The sequence below is a fragment of the Cydia pomonella genome, chromosome 27 (genome assembly GCF_033807575.1).
Source record: "Cydia pomonella isolate Wapato2018A chromosome 27, ilCydPomo1, whole genome shotgun sequence".
Lineage (NCBI taxonomy): Eukaryota > Metazoa > Arthropoda > Insecta > Lepidoptera > Tortricidae > Cydia > Cydia pomonella.
In genome coordinates, this window is record NC_084729.1 from 3,020,688 (window position 1) to 3,038,496 (window position 17,809).

The 17,809-nt window shown below is 39.8% G+C and overlaps 2 protein-coding genes across 5 annotated transcripts in view; one reads left to right on the top strand and one right to left on the bottom strand.

Annotated features, from left to right (window-relative positions):
* LOC133532743 (alpha-1,6-mannosyl-glycoprotein 2-beta-N-acetylglucosaminyltransferase-like) overlaps positions 1-17,809 on the bottom strand; it is a 63,882-nt gene that overhangs the window by 10,638 nt on the left and 35,435 nt on the right. For all 4 annotated transcript variants that reach the window (XM_061871532.1, XM_061871530.1, XM_061871531.1 and 1 more), the window contains 4 exons: positions 5,511-5,654; positions 4,090-4,187; positions 3,457-3,602; positions 1,427-1,587 (listed from right to left, as the gene is read on the bottom strand). In XM_061871532.1, coding sequence (XP_061727516.1) covers positions 1,427-1,587; positions 3,457-3,602; positions 4,090-4,187; positions 5,511-5,654 — 549 coding nt within the window. The remainder of the gene's footprint in view (positions 1-1,426; positions 1,588-3,456; positions 3,603-4,089; positions 4,188-5,510; positions 5,655-17,809) is intronic.
* LOC133532750 (uncharacterized) lies at positions 6,687-16,860 on the top strand. Its single transcript, XM_061871540.1, has 9 exons — positions 6,687-7,107; positions 8,607-8,690; positions 9,151-9,230; positions 11,281-11,431; positions 11,768-11,869; positions 12,447-12,598; positions 13,993-14,064; positions 15,094-15,205; positions 16,447-16,860. The coding sequence occupies exons 1-9, from the start codon at positions 7,099-7,101 to the stop codon at positions 16,666-16,668; spliced, it is 984 nt and encodes a 327-aa protein (XP_061727524.1). The 5' UTR covers positions 6,687-7,098; the 3' UTR covers positions 16,669-16,860.

Below are 17,809 nucleotides of genomic sequence, written 5' to 3' on the forward strand. Positions count from 1 at the left end.
ATAATAATAAAATCAATACGTTAATTTCATTTACTTGCAATTTGCTAAAACAAATACTAATAATAAAACATTAATAAAATAATGCATTTCTGGATTTAAATTGCAGACTAGATTTAGTTATTAGTATGTGTTTAGTGTTAAACGCTATGCCAAGAAATCCATACACTAAGTGTTTCATATGAAATCATTTACTTTCCAACCCATTTTCTAGGCAAATTAAAGTACTTGTACTTTTCTACCTGCCGTACACTTTGTACATTCAAAGAATTAAATTTCAGATACCATAGTTAAAAAAATACAGCGAATATTCATACAAAACTTGTTTTTGCTTTATTTCATTTGTTAAAGAAATTACAGGCATAGATATACCTCATGAAATTGTATGTTCAAGTGTGCAATGCTGTTTCATTACAATACAACACGTAGTTTTAAAATGAGAACGAAACGCCGTTTGTACGGAAAGGTGAAATTCGGACGAGCTTGCTGGACGAGCTTAACTCGACGTAGTAAGGCTTAAGGGTAACGTATTGTCATTTAAATGTGTTACCGTCGGTAGAGATTCTAACACCGCATTTACACTTACGCATGTCATGTGTCAGTGTCGAGGCAAATGGCGACCGCGAGAGTGTAGAAGTGAATTACCTGTATACACATTTTTTTTCTTGGCATAACGGATGCTTGGTTTCAAGCAAGCATTTCTTAAATTAATTTTAAAGCACATTCAGTGCTACGCACAGTTAGCAAGTGTATACATTAAATAAAAAGCTTGTGTTAATATATAAAAAAAAAGCCTAAAAATCTTTTAGATATTGTTATATTTTTGTGTTTATAAATTATAACAAATAGAGCCCTAGGCCACAATAGAACCATTTATAACCCACAAAGACAAAGTTTTCTTAGGGTTTTTTATACCACTTTGTCACGTTTCTAGTTCTTTTGCGTTGACTCTTTTAACGTTGAACATTAAGCGGGTCCACACGGAAGCTGCCTCGCGAAGAAAATTGCCGCGCGAGGCAGCTCGGTCTGTGTAGACGCGCCGCGGCCGCACTGCCTCCGCAACCGAGCTGCTTCGCGCGGCAATTTCCTCGCGAGGCGGCTTGTTCTGTTTTGAGGCGGTTTTGATTTCCGATAAGTATTTTTAATTAGACCCCGTCTAAACTAACTCTGCACCGATATTGACAGAACAAAGTGTAATAGTGTCGCTATAAATGTCATAATTTCATATAAATTTACACTCATACAAACTTTGCCAGTAAAAAAACACGCGAAATTCAAATTTTCCATGCCAGTACAATACACTCCTACATTTTTTAAAACCGCTATTTTCTACTGACGGAAATGGCTTGCCAAACTATACCCACTTTGTTACGTCAAAGTCCGTACATCAAGCATGGACTCCATGTTTACAATTTTCTTTTTTTCTTACCTTGTCTGCCGTAGCGTGGTACTGGTAGGTCTTGAGATAAGTTCCTAGCGACAGCAGCTCGCACTGAGGGCACGTCTTGTCTGCCGTGGTCCTCATGAGGTTGAGCACGTGGAGGAAATCCTCGGCCACGTAGTGGTCTTCTTCGAGGAACACCACCATGCCTGTAATTAATAAATCAACGATTATATCTGCCTTGCCTTGCTTGCCCCTATCAATTGATATCGTGTAATATATGTAGTTTTTTTTAGTTTTTGTATTGTTCCACTAACATAGTTATTAAGATACTCTGTAACTACCAAGCTATGGATCAACTTGGTCCGAAATAAATGATTTATTTATTTATCAACCGAGCGAGCACGAAGTACGAGCGAGGTGTCTTCGGTTTCAGCTTGAGCAAAAACTGTTATCATTGTCCGGCTGTTCTCTTCAAAAGATCGCTTTCTCAATCGATTCTCATAAAATTTTGTGGGAAGGTCCAATAATTGTTGGCAAAAGGAATAGCATAAATATAAATAATAAATATTATAGGACAATATTACACAAATTGACTAAGTCCCACAGTAAGCTCAATAAGGCTTGTGTTGAGGGTACTTAGACAACGATATATATAATATATAAATATTTATAAATACTTAAATACATAGAAAACACCCATGACTCAGGAACAAATATCCATACTCAGCACACGAATAAATGCCCTTACCAGGATTTGAACCCGGGACCATCAGCTTCATAGGCAGGGTCGGGTTGTGACCTACTAGGCCAGACGGTCGTATAATTTAAAATTTTGCCCGTCCATGTCCAACAGTATAATTTTTTGACTCAGATTTTTTTGATGTGTTGATAATCAGAATCATAGGCTAAACCGATATAGGCAACAAAAAATATGTCGGGATCGATATAATCTGTATGAAGGTTGACTGGAAGAGATCCCTTATAGGGACAAGTTCAACTTTGTACATTGTATATATTTTGTTTGGGATCCCTTTGACTCCCATAAACATATTACTTCTAATATCGAAAGTCAGATATAGTTTAATAACTATAATTAGTCAATAGATACAAATTGTGAAACACCAGACGACTGACCTGTGTGGGAAGCTGTGCACTGCAGCTTGTTGAATATCCTGTCGGCTTTCCACCACCAGTGGTGTTTGGTCTGAGTGTACCTGGCTCCCCTGTATTGCCCGCGCAGGTCCAGGCGTAGCGTGTTGTTGACTAACATATGACTGACAGAGACTGACCTGTGTGGGAGGCTGTGCACTGCAGCTGGTTGAATATCCTGTTGGGTTTTCACCACCAGTGGTGTTTGGTCTGAGTGTACTTGGCTTCCCTGCGGTGCCCGTGCAGGTCCAGGCGTAGCGCGTTGTTGACTGACATATGACTGACAGACGACTGACCTATGTGGGAAGCTGTGCACTGCAGTTGGTTAAAGATCCTGTTGGCTTTCCACCACCAGTGGTGTTTGGTTTGAGTGTACTTGGCTTCCCTGCGGTGCCCGTGCAGGTCCAGGCGTAGCGCGTTGTTGACTGACATATGACTGACAGACGACTGACCTATGTGGGAAGCTGTGCACTGCAGTTGGTTAAAGATCCTGTTGGCTTTCCACCACCAGTGGTGTTTGGTCTGAGTGTACTTGGCTTCCCTGCGGTGCCCGTGCAGGTCCAGGCGTAGCGCGTTGTTGACTGACATATGACTGACAGACGACTGACCTATGTGGGAAGCTGTGCACTGCAGTTGGTTAAAGATCCTGTTGGCTTTCCACCACCAGTGGTGTTTGGTTTGAGTGTACTTGGCTTCCCTGTAGTGCCCGCGCAGGTCCAGGCGTAGCGAGTTGTTGACTGACATATGACTGACAGATGACTGACCTGTGTGGGAAGCTGTGCACTGCAGTTGGTTGAATATCCCGTTGGCTTTCCACTACTAGTGGTGATTGGTTTGAGTGTACTTGGCTTCCATGTGGAGCCCGCGCAGGTCCAGGCGAGTTGTTGACTGACATATGACTGACAGGTGACTGACAGACGACTGACCTGTGTGGGAAGCTGTGCACTGCAGTTGGTTAAAGATCCTGTTGGCTTTCCACCACCAGTGGTGTTTGGTCTGAGTGTACTTGGCTTCCCTGTAGTGCCCGTGGAGATCTGGGTGCAGCGCGTTGTTACATTTTAGCTTTATTGCTCTGAAAATGAAAATATATAGTTTTACTTATATACAAGTAACCGTCAAAAATATTTTTGACACACAGTTTTATTGCCGACTGCACTTTCTCTTTTTTTTATGTCTTTCAAGTACTTCTAGAGACCTTTCAAATGAGCCTTAAAATCAATGTGTTTACGTTATCCCATCGAAGAGTTCCTTTGGCTACCTTCCGACTGCATCATCAGATCAGCTCCATGTTAGCATACTATTGCATAGTCATCGGAAATACGTAAGTATACCAAATTTTAGCTCAAACAGATACCAGGAAGTGGTTCAAATTTAACTTACAAGATTTGAAGCACACATATATATATATATGTAGATTTATACAAAGAAGATACGCGGTGAAGCTAAATAAAAGTGTGTAAAAACACCCGAAAATTATAGATAACAAGCAAAACGTTTGAATAACCCTAACTATAAACAGCTCCTGCTTTTTCACGACTTATTTAGGCAGATATACTTACTGCTCGAACTTGGCGTCTCTTGGACAATCGTTGGGATCCACTCCTGGAAACTCGTTTGGATGCGTCTGAATAGAGTAGGGGTAGAAAATCTGCATCACCTGGTAAAGAAACATTTATAAAAATAACAAACCCATCAGTCCACACTTCACAAACAGGCATGCCATAATTTTCTGGTCTTCATCAGCAGTACCACTCAAACAAATTCTTGGAAGACCGAATATTCGAGGTACTCTAAAAATATCGGAATTAACAAAGATGCGTCTATAATACTTGAAGAGATCCCTTCGATTTAGGACAGATCCTGCTCTGATGAGTTGATGACTATGAGACCAACTGTGACTTTGCATTGAGCCCATTCAAATCAAACATTTCCCAAATCGTTTCAGCAGTCTTTGAGTAGGTAATTCGAACCTCCTTCGAAAGTCCGAAAACACGACAAATAGGGAGTATTACTGCAATGTTCTGCCGCCAGAGCGCAGCACTAGCACGTATCTTGAACCATAGAGTAACTTATAGGGACCGTGCGCGTTGAAGGGTCTGCCATCTTGTGGCCTGAATCGGAACCATAAACATGTATATTTACACGTCACGTGTTTTCATGTGCATAGTAGGTTCTGCCATCTCGTGGGCTACATCGGAACAATAAACATCACATTTACGCCTCGCGCCAAAAATGTGACGGCTCCTGTGCTGCCTCCTACAGTTCATGCACGCTCCCTATACATATTGGGCCTTAAACTGTATTTTGACAAGTTTTAGTTAATAAAATATGACACTGATGCATCAAGGCGGTTTGTTTACTAAGTGCCTACCGGGAAACGCGAAAATAGAAATTTAGTTCTCTGCATCTTTGTCGCTCGAATAAGCAAGAGTGATAGAGTGGTTAGATAACGAAATTTCGATTTTCTTGTTTCGCGGTAGACCCTCAGATAGTGATGGATTGTGGTAGTGGCGCCCCCTACGCAGAGTTTCGCGTAATATTCCCTATTGAGGACTTTCTTTTTGAACTAGATAAACATTAGAAACATTGCCCTGTGAACATTTTTCTAAGACGGTCTTCACGTTGGATGCAGATTCGCACGCCACTGTCTCGCTTACACACACAGTATCGAATCAGTATGATAATCTTGTAACGTGTAATTTACTTTACCTTTGGCGCCGAAACGCGCTGAGATGAGACCGGAATGGCGTCACGACATTAAAGTCGGAATATCAAAGCACGACGATGACTGACTGGAGAACCTTAAGCAGAAAAGTCTCTACCACCTCCTGCGGACTCGCGATTTGTGTGCGATCGATGTGGAAAGAAATGTCGCGCTGCTATAGGACTTTATAGCCACCAACGGCGATGCCCAGCCCCATAAACCCACAAGCGCCGCAACAATCTACAACAGATGGTGTACAATGATGATGTAACTTACTTTAGTAAAGTCGATGGTCCGCACCAGATTATTGATCTCCTCATCATAATAATCGTGCGAGAATACGAGCAGTGTGCGCTCGATGTCACGTGCCTGCGCGAGAGACACGATGAGGTGTCGTAGATATGTCAGACGCGTGTGGACCTGGGGACGAACGAGGACATTAATTGTTAGTCTTGTACCATAACACATACACAACGAATGATTCGTGTGTCGTCGATGAAACCTAATGAAGATTAGAATTGTTCTGATAAGAACAGTTTTCATCGATATTATCAAAGAGAATGAAGAAGACTAATAAGAGTGCTCACTCCATACAACGGTCTTGTTACCAAAAATACTATTATTTTCGTAGTCTACATACATCTAGATTTTCCGCTAATAAATAAATAAATAATAATAGATTTGGAACTATTATTTATAGCTGACAGCTGGACACTTTTGTAACAATAGGGTTGTTTCCAATATTTTGAAACGCTTGTATTACGTTCTATAGTAACTAAAAGTTGCCCTAAAATTCAACTTTCATACTAAAAACGGCTTTAAATATGTTAAATTAACAAAATATATTTTGACAGATGCTTTCGCGCCCAAAACGCTCTTTGAAAATTGTGTGATGTCACAGTTTACGGTTTGACACATAACTACATACACACGTAGAAGAAACGAACTGTCAACTGACATTTGTCATTTGTCGTTTATCGCCTAACTGTCAACAGTGTCAATCCGAGAGTTGTGACGTCATCAGAATCTTCAATGACGTTTCGAGTTTGGTCACGTGACGTGTTCCAAAAGATATTTTAAATTCAATATTTACAAAAATATGGTCACTACAGGTCCCCTAAAAGTAGTTTAACATGTTCTTATAATCCAAAAGAATATATTAGGATACAATTCTGCCCTATCCTCGTAAGGCCCAAGGTCCTACCTATAGGACTTATTCAGTTCGATGAAATTTAAATCATATTCAATTAGGACAGAGTTGCATTTGTTCTGTTTCGTGCAATTTTCAAACAAAATAAAATCTACTGTATTCCGTGCACTATAGGTTCAAATTCCAGTGGCAAATTTTGGATTTTTCATTTCTATGGCTGGGCCTTAAGAGGCTAAGATTTGTAGATGGAAACAACCCTATTCTGAATAAGGAGTTTCTGTTCCTTGCCTCTACCTTCCATACCCTGAACGTTCCCTGTATGGAAGGTAGAGGCAAGGAACAGAATCTCCTTAGGCAGAACTGTTGCAAAAGTGTCCAGCTGTCAGCTATAAATAATAGTTCCAAATTTCTCCAGAGTAGCGCTAGAGTAGCTAAGAACCTAGGCGTTATTGACGGAGTGACGTGCGCTGTCTATGATTTGATTTTTTTCTCAAGTATTCTAGGTATTGTAGCGCCACCTATTTATGGTTTTTTGTCGGACACTTTTTGGTATATGAAGATTTTGTTCCTTGCCTCTACCTTCCATACTAATATACTTACTGTACTCTTTGATTCAATGACTTTTAATGTTTGTTGTCAGTGTCACATGTCAAATTGACAGCTGAAAGTTTTCGTACAAAATATTTACACAGTTTTATATAATAACAATTTAACATGCCAGAGGTAAACAATACTCGTATTTTAATATTTACGGTCAAGGAGGAGGAACCAGCGGCTCGGTAGAAAAAAGCCGGGTACAGTGGCTCACTTAACCTAATTTCAACAGGAGAGGCGATATTTGGGCGACTGAGCCACTGTTTCCGTCTTGACTTTACTCATATCTTTCCTTTCGTAATTATATTCAACGTAAAGTCTACGTTATAGCGGTTAATCTTAAGCATCAAGTACATAATAATATTTACAGTACATATGGTACTACTTTACCGCACTAGTGCAAAAATTAGCATATTACGTTACTGTGTCGAACATTTAAAGGGCCATATGTACTGTAAAACATTGTACGATACATGTGCGAATAGGTAATTCGCAACTCGTGTCAATTTAAAACACTCCCTTCGGTCGTGTTTTAATTTATCGTCACTCGTTTCGAATTTCCTATTTTTCGCACTTGTATCGTAATGTACTATTACTAAATTTTCACACAGATTTTAACTCCTAACCCCCATATTCATAAACGTGTACTAAAGTTACGATGCCGCTAATCATCGTTTGTCCCTTACCGACGTATTAGTATGATGGAAAGGGACAAACGATGATTAGCGGCATCGTAACTTCAGTACACGTTTATGAATAAGGGGGTAAGAATTTGCTTGCTTTACTATTTTCGTCTGTACAGAATCCCCAAATAGGTATTTATTGGTTTTTTTATACTACATCGGTGGCAAAAAAGCATTCGGCCCGCCTGATGGTAAGCAGTCTCCGAAGCCTATGTACGCCTGCAAATCCAGAGGACATGCGCGTTGCCGACCCTAACACTCCGCACCCTCGTTGAGCTCTGGCAACCTTACTCACCGGCAGGAACACGACACTATGAGTAGGGTCTAGTGTTATTTGGCTGCGGTTTTCTGTAAGGTGGAGGTACTTCCCCAGTTGGGCTCTGCTCTAGATCTGGAATGACATCCGCTGCGCTGTGCTCTACCACAGAAAGTGAGATGACATTCACAATGCCCATACCTCTCTTTTGGACGTAGTTTAAGGACGTACCCGGGTCCATACTATGCCTTAAACAGTTTTTAGGAAAACGGAACCCTTATGGATCCGTCATGTCCGTCTGTCTGTCCGTTTATGTCACAGCCACTTTTTTCCGAAACTATAAGAACTATACTGTTCAAACCGCATTAAGATTTTCACACAAAAATAGAAAAAAAAAGCACTCCACCTTGCAGAAAACCGCAGCCAAATAATACTAGACCCTACTCAGTGTTGTGTTCTTGCCGGTGAGTAAGGTTGCCAGAGCTCACCGGGGGTTGGGGGGTTTAGGGTCATACATAGGCTACGGAGACTGCTTACCATCAGGCGGGCCGTATGCTTGTTTGTAGTATAAAAAAAAGTATGTATATGAATAAGTTCTCCTCTATGGTTTAGAATGTGATAGTGCTGCTCTTTGGCGGCAGAACATTGCAATAACATTCCCTATTCTGTAACGACAACGTATGTTGCAGGAATCAGACTCTCCGAAGAAACCCAAACGTGAACCATTAGTGATACCACGAAGAAAACCCTCAGAGGTCATACCTGGACGGAAGGTATTCATAATAGTGTTTAGAGACGGCCGCACCGGACCGTGACCTTGGTGCGATCTTCGGCGCACGTTCGATCGTGTGTGTGGTCCGCTGTAAGTACGTCCGTTAAAGACGCAGCTAGTGAGAGCAAAAAGAGATAATTCAACCGCACCAAGGTCGCGATCCGGTACGCCCGTCTGTAACGGCTTTAAGATTGGTCCGTAGGTACAATCGAGTTCATATATATATATATATATATATATATATATATATATATATATATATATATATATATATATACATGTTTTCGCCTTATTGCAATTAGGGCTTGCAATTCGAATATTCGAATTTGTCGAATATAGTTACTAAATTGCAATACCAACTGGCGACTGAGGTGATAATGCTATCTCCTTTACCTATATTAAGATCAACCAAGAGTGAAAGAGACGGCATGTAAGTTTATATAAAATATTCGAATTTGCAGATCGTGTATCCCACCCCGGACAAGACTACATGTGCAGATTGCACGTGCTTCCCGAAAGATGCACCGTATAGAAAGCCCGCGTACGTATTTGTCACACATCAGTTTCAGACAATATGTTTTACACAATACTTAAGTCAGTTGATATCACCGATGGCCTAGGATAGATGGAAGGGCATACGTTTGAGTATTTACAAATCTCTATCTCCTGCACTTCTTGGCGACGTCCTTGGTTTTGATGAAGACATCTAGGTATTAGGAGCGTTCATGAACTGTAGGGGGCAGCGCAAGAGCCGCTTCTGGCTCGAATTTAAGTTTTTGATTTAGGCCATAAGATGACAGACGTGCTTCAGGTCAAGCATCATCTGTCCAGTTTTCAAAGGCAAAGGTAGGGTATAAGACTGCAGAAGCTACCGAGGTATTAAGGTTATGTGTCATACCATGAAACTCTTCGAACGCATTATCGAATCGAGGCTGCGGCATGAGTGCACTCCATTTTTAATAATTTATTTGCATAAAATAGTGTACAGTAAGATGGTCAATAGGCAGGTACAATTTGGTTCAACTATTTTGCCTTAAGAAGGCGTGCAAATATTAATAGCTATTTAAATATTATACATATAGTACATTAATTCATTCATTAACAAATATTTTAATTACACAAATTATTACATAATATTAACTTAACTATGTTATAAGTCATCATGATAAATTAAATTAGTACGACACAGACATTATAATAAAAATACTACACAATAACGAACAGGAACCACAATTAATTAAAATGTCATATAAAGAACATTAAACATTGAATCAACCGAATTACCTAGTAAATAATGTAAATAATACATTTTACTCTGTCCTTTTTTGTGATAGGAACTCATTAATGCTGTAAAATCTTTTTTCTAGTAGCCAATTGTGCAATTTTGATATACAGGCTTTATATGGCAAGGATTTTATATCTTCTGGGACATGATTGTAAATTTTGATAGCCATGCAGTAACTGTTCTTGTCACACAGTTTCGTGGTCGTCTTAGGTTTTACGAGTCTTAATGGATATCTTGTATTAAAATTACATATATCTTTTAATTTTATAAACAATGATGGATTAGACTTTACAAATTTAGTAACTTCCAAAATGTATAAAGATGGTAATGTAAGTAACTTCAGCTCATAGAAAAGATCCTTGCAAGATGTTCTTGTAGGTTTCTTACAAATGGCTTTAATGCATTTTTTTGACTGATAAAAAGTCGTTTTATTTCGCAACAGTTTCCCCAGAGTACCACTCCATATCTTAGCAAGGACGCCACATAGCCATGGTACTCAAGTAGAGCAGTTTCCTTGTTGACACGAGTTGAAAGTCTTCGGAGTGGATAAGCAAAACTGTTTAAACTTTTGCATTTCTTTTCAATTTGTGGTTTCCATGAACAATGTTTATCCATAATTATACCCAGAAACGTCACTACATCAGTTTCCTGTATAGTTTGGTCATTATATATGACATTCAATTCAGTTCCTTCTTTTCTATTACAGAATAATGTTAATACAGATTTCGACCTGGAAGTGATCTGATATTTGCCCTCAGAACTCTGACCGAAACTTACAGGGATAAAAGAAAGTCCCTTTATATGGCATTTCTCGATCTGCAAAAGGCTTTCGATTGTATCCGACGTCAGATGATCTGGAAGGCACTGAAGGTGAAGAACGTGCCACAAGTCTACATTGACATTATCCGAGACATGTACCGCGATTCGGTTTCATTAGTAAGGACCTCCGTTGGCGACACAAAGCCCTTCCCGATCAAAGTGGGTGTTCACCAAGGCTCCGCTCTAAGCCTCTTTCTGTTTAGTGTGGTGCTTGACGTCGTCACGGCCCAAATTAAAGACCTACCACCGTGTTTGCTCATGTATACAGATGACATCGCATTGACAGACGAGGACAAACAGGTATTAGAGCGAAAGGTGAACCAGTGGAAGGGCTCGCTAGAAAATGGAGGTCTGAAAATTCAAAATAAAATGATATGGCAGACCATTTTAAAGGCAGCTAGAAAGTTAATTAGGTCACATGGTGGCAAACCTTCCAATGTCTAGATTATAGTTTCTATAGTAATAAATATATGGCATTTGTTGACAGGAAATTGAGAGCCTGTTTGCAAACACCACCCACATTATACGAGCTAGCAGCGACAGAGGTAGATCAGCTGAAGTTTCCAGAAGCCTTTCATTGGTCAGCGGAAGATGTAGCTCAGTGGATGGAAGGGCAAGTTGGACTGCCGGAGTATAAGGTATTCGAAAACAATTTACGTGTATCTATCGGTAATGCCCAAGAGTAGCAGAGTGATTTTTTTTAATTTGTATCATTTGTATGAGTCAATAGTTCCTCGATAGAAATACGGGCGGCCGGTGGCTCTTTGTCGGATAGAAGCTATATTTGATGTCTCATGTAGGTGCCTATTTGGAGGCAGGAGGTGGCCATAGGAAGGAACTCTGTGATAAAACAACGCAGCCTAATTGTGTGTGGGGTTTTTAGAATTAGCTCGATGAGTATTAGTAGCCTGTGTAAAAAAAAAGTACAGCCAGCGATAAGCGCTTTTTTTTTGCCATAAACTTATTTCTTGTAGGAGTGTATTATGAACAACAAAATCAACGGACGGAGGCTGCTGATGTTAGAACACGCGTACCACCTGCCGCCGATCGGGGTACATAGCTTAGAGCATATCCAGGTGAGTGTATTTTTATTTACATCGCACTTGCTCGTAAAAGTTGTTATTACAAGTAAGCGATGCGCTCCGTAAATCCTAAATTTCGACTTAGGACTGTGATGTATGTTGTTTTCATCGCACTCGCTGGACAATGCGATCCGTAAATAATAAATTTCGAGCTAGAGCTGTTACGTACGTGCGAAATTAGGCAGAAGTTTTAACTTGAAATGAAGATTAAAAACATTGTGTGTGCCGTGCCACGTGCCGTGTTAATTAAGCCGTTGCCATTGAGCTTCAATTCACACTCGTTCGTGAATTCTTGTTTACCGCCCTTAAGGTGGTTCAATTACCATACAAAAAACAAAAGTCACACTACTGCTACATAAATAATTTTCGAATATTCGTTTGCGCTAAATTGATAGGAAAACTTTGTCTTATACGGATATCACGCAAAAAAAACGTTATATTTTTTATCAATGTAACACCAAAATAACAGTTTGTGCGTGATTTCTGTATAAAACAAGGTTTTTCTATCAATTTAGCACAAACGAATATTCGAAAGTAAGATGCGTATGATATATGATATTAAATCTTTCAGAGGATAACTTCAGCGGTCCGCAGTCTCTTCAGTACAGAATTTATCAAATTCTGTCGCAGTATCGGCCTGCCCACTCGGTATCCGCTAACCCATTGTACCTGGTTCAAATCCCGGACTGGGCCCAGTTGGGGCATACGACAAAATTGGACCAGGCAAGTTATGAGCATAATAGTTAACCATACACGCACAGTCGCACAGATTTACTGAGAAGTATTTGGGAGACCATAAAAACTAAAAAACATATAAAATTTCATAATGTTCGTTTTTCCAGAGAAAAGACCTAGATCAGCTAGATCGATTTTCGAAACTACCTGCAAAAAAAGGGTCGTATAATTCTAATTGACACCTGAGCGCAGTTGACGGATTGACGTCCAACCTTCGAGCAACACCGGCTTCCGACACGTCAGAAGGGAAGAGCCTAAGCGATATCTTACCGAACAAATCATTCTGCCATTTTTTGCGGGGGGAAACGTGCACACAGTCGCACTTCTCACTCACTACATACAAAATCCAATCTGTACAAATCTTGCACATCTCGATCTTTTTTTGTGTACGGACGAGTCACAACATGCACCGCCATAGGCACAGTTGTGCCTATGCTTTGGCAGAGGGCAAATAGTATGAATGCCGTCTCCCTTCCCTGTGTTGCTCGAAGCGTCCAACGCTCAGAAATCCAGTGTATGTGCGCTCTCCGATAACGCGCCTTTGTTGCGCACGTTACGTCACGTGTTAATTGAACGACTATACAAACAAAATGTATAAGGACTTGAATGAGCCTGTTTTGAACGACAGCGCCGCGCGCCGCGTCCAGTCTGCGTCCTAAATACGACCTAAATGTTATTGGGAAGTGCATGGTGGGGGTAAGTAAAGCGATCCCAGCGCATAAGGTGGTAAAAATTTGAACTAACTGCGGATAGCGTCTTTAACATTTCGTACAATTATATGGCTCGAAATGAAACTTTGATTTACGATTACTCCTGAAATATTCATTTAAATTGTATGGTGTAAGGGACCGTTGTAAGCTGTATGAAATGCTTAATATAACTAACGTATTTATTTTGATAATTGTTAATAATGTATCCATGTAAATAGTTTTGCAAATGCCACGTATTACGTGATCTTTTTCTAGAAGTTACGAATATGTATAGTAAGTTATCCTTAAAAGATAGACATTTAACATCGCGGACTTTTTTGTAGACCTATGAATGAGAAACAACCCCACCATACATTGGGTTGTTAAATGTTGTTATAGCTCAAACGGATTAAGCAGCGTTTTCGATTAAAGCTCCTAGCCAGCGTGCTTTTTTCCGACAACATCGTTATATTTTAAACAATTTACACAAAACCTTAACAAGCTGTATAATTAATCCTTCCTCAAGAATCACTCTATTGATAGATGAAAGTCGTATGAAAATCCGTTCAGTAGTTTTTAGGTTTGGAGTAGTTTTATAAGATGTAGTGAATTGACGTTTTCCCCTAGACTTGCGGACACTAGGTTGCGTGACAGTCGTGCAAGCTCCCAATACTGTTTCTATATTAATTACAGATGTGTTGTGCTCCGAGCTATGGGGATTATAATGCCTGCACCTGTGTATATGGACCACTGGGACTTAGTTTGGTAAGTAAAGCCAATAACGGAGCTCAACTAGGGTGCGGGTGTTGGGTCGGCAACGCGCATGTAGCTCCTCTGGAGTTGCAGGCGATAGGCTACGGAGACTGCTTACCATCGGGTCGTATGGGGTAGGTTTTATAAAGCTAATACTAGCTTTTGCCCGCGGCTTTGACTGCATGGGTTAATGATGATGATTGTTAAAAACATTTCATTTGCATCGGTTCAGCGGTTTAAGAGTGACGAGGTAACACACAGACTATAATACTAATCGAGACAATTCTAAAAACCCCATACATAATTAGGTTGCGTTGTTTCATCCAAGGCTCTGAACCGGTTTTTAAAATACCGGTTTATTTCGGTTGTCCTTCGAACTTTAATAAGAACGCGAACGTTTTAGGAACCTTTTTGTAACCTAAAAAAACCGGTTTATTCGATGACTAACGCACCGGTCGGTCGGCCTGGTGGTGTGCCACGTAAATATAGACAGTGACAAAATACGGTTTAAAAGTAGCGGTTTTTCGAGCGTAACCGAAATTGAAAGGTTGTGCGCCAAGTACATGATAACGGTTTCGAAATTTAACCGGTTTGCGAGCCTTGGTTTCATCAGTGATGAATGAACGAAATGAATCATCACAGAGTTCCTATGACCACCTCCTGTCTCCAACAGCAGATCAGCTCGATGGTACCATAAAATTTAGCTCAATGGAAATCGGGAAGTGGGTCGAAATTAGCTTCCAAGCTTTGACCCACACTAACTCGCTAACTAACAAACAAACTTACATACTAACAGGGCAAGTTAAATAAAAACATGTAAAAAGGGTTAACTATTTTTTGTCATTATTCGGTCCCGTTTTACTAACACGTTTGGAAGATGTTCCTTTATGGGAAGGGCATATGACTACCCAAAAAAGCGTGTTTAGTGAATTTAAATGACTAAAAATCAGTTTTTAAAGAGTGCCTCAGGATCGTAACCATGGAATGGCAACAAGAAAAAGTTGATTAACCCAAATACATATGACGTCTACATTATTTCAGGTACCAAAAGCCAGATTTCCCCAAAGTGAAGTTTGCGAGGATCCCTAAAAGGGACAAGGCGGATCGTTTACCACACTACACAGGGATAAAAGATGTTTGGAACGAAATTCTGGTGAGTGAAGCAACGAATTAACACCCACATAGTATATTATATATATATATTGTATTACTAGCCTATATGGTGTCCCACTGCTGGGCAAAGGACTCCCCCCTCGATCTCCATCCGTCACCCATAGATCAAAGAAAGAAATAGATAATATTCGTGGCGCAACGTCAACGTCAAGGCTTACATTTCAAAACCGTTATCAAGTATTTAGCGCAAACTTTTTAATTTCGGTTTCGCTCGAAAAACCGTTATTTTTAATACGGTTTTTATGAGAACAGTTCTTGTCAAATTAACCGGTTTAGAACAATTAAAACCGGTTTCTTCATATGTCGGTGTCTATGTTTATGTGGCACACCACTAGGCCGACCGGCAGTTGCGTCGGTAGTCTATTAACCGTTTTCTAGGTTACAATAAAGTTCTTAAAACGTTCGCTTTCTTATAAAAGTTCGGAGGAAAATCGAAATAAACCGGTTCGTGTCGGTATTTTAAAAACCGGTTCCGAGCCTTGGTCAACTTACCAGCCCGGTAACGAATTTAGAGCAAAAATGTAAAATTGATAGATTTAGTCGTTGAAATTGTACACCTTTTGTTACGTAATATCTAAATAACAAGTATTGGTTTCTATTAGCACGTCTTCTCATCTTGCCTTTTAATAATGAGGTCGCAAGCGTGCGTCCCCGGTAATATGTGACGAGAAGAGACAGTTTTTAAAAAATCATCAAAAAATTATGGTGGTAAATTATACAAAATGTATAAGAACAGTTTCAGCAGATGTTGTCGATTGTTTAAGTATCCAAATTACGTTGAAACTAAGTCGATTTTCAGATAAATTGTCATGTGTTTTGAAGTAATTTCTGGGGAAAATTGATTTCGTCTAACTTTCATTTACACTACTTCAAATTTATTAAAGTTGAAGTACAGAATAGGTGTAATTCAAAATTACAATTTTTAACAATCCAAACCTTTAAAAAAATAAGATCGACAACGGTCTGTTAATGCCGCCTATGAGCCTATGTTATCCCACGTCCCACTGCTGGGCAAAGGTATCCTATTCTTCCACGCATCCCTATCATCGGAATTCTCCTACCATTCTCTGTCAAAGGTGTGAAGCTCGTCCCGAGTCTCAGTAGCTTAGTGAGTAGAGCGGCGGGCCGGTATCCCAGAGTCGCAAGTCCTAGTCTCACCTGAATTCATTTTTTTTCTAAGTATTGTGAAAAACACTGGTTAAGATCTAACACAAATTGCAGGTCCCAAGAAAGTTCATTCTAGAGAAGCACATCCCCCCAGAGCTCCAGCTGATCTGGATGCAGAAGATAGAATATCCCCCCCTCTTTCCTGTAGAAAAGAAGAAGAAGAGACCTGCGAAGCCTTCGCGGTTAGTTCCCAAACCCGTGAAGATTGAGGGCTTGAAGGGCGAGCAACTGCTGCTGGCGAGGAGGAAAATGCCCAAACCAAAGTTCCTTCCTTAACATATTCAACGTTTTCGTAGCGCTACGCTCGTAGCCGATCCCAGCGTTTTCCCGTTTTGTAGAGGAAAGCGTCTACGAACAGAAAACCGCCGCGGGTTCCCGGCATTCAATGTGTTAACACTACTCCTAGTTTCTAAATTACATGTTTTATAAATTGGTTTACAGAATAAAATGTAGGTACTACTAAAGTAATTTTTGTCCTGTCCCTAAATCTGTATCTATTTATGAATTTCAGAATATCACAAATACGTAAGATCAAAGATATGGAGTGTATAAGAAGGAGCCAATCAAAAAGTGTCCATCAAAAAACATTAAATAGGTGGCGCCACCACACAACGAAATTAAATGTCATAGACCTAGTATTTATATATAGATGTGCTATACGCGTGCGCCCGTGAGGGGCAGTGACAAAATTAAAAACACGTTTTAACATTCCTGACAACATACCAAAAACAACCTACGTAATTTGGTCGGGTTATTTGTTGCCCCTCTCCCATTTCAGTTCTATATTATTATACCTCTATGGTTCATGTAATCCATGAGCCTACCTAGCGCCACCGGAAAGATTAGGAATTTTTTTTTAAAGCTAAAAGCTGGTCATTCTGTCAACAGTTCTGCCATAAGAGATTGTCGCCCCTTCTCTACCGTCCATAATAAAAGAGAAGTTAAAATAGAGGTGGATTGTCAAAGTAAATTTTGTAGCCACAGTAAATTTACTGCCATCTTTAGACACATGATTAAAACTTTTAGAATGCCATTTGACTTTGATCCTTATTATTTCACTGATATGAGTTAAATTTGTTAAATATCATAAAGTGGTGCCATTTACTAGAGCATAGGCCAAAGGTATGGCGCCATCGCTCGAAAAGATGCCGCCATGCCTTCGGATCAAAGTCAAATGGCGTTCTTAAAGTTTTAATCGTGTGTCGAAAGACGGCCGTAAATTTACTGTGGCTACAAAGTTTACTTTGATAATCCACCTCTATTTCAAATTGTCTTTGGTAAGATAAGTATTTCCCTCTTTCTTGAATAAGATAATAATTAAACACATAACTTTAAAATTTAAAAAAAAAAAACCAACGTAATGAAATGGATGAATTTATTTTTATAAACACGTCTATGAACCACCGCCAGTTAATCT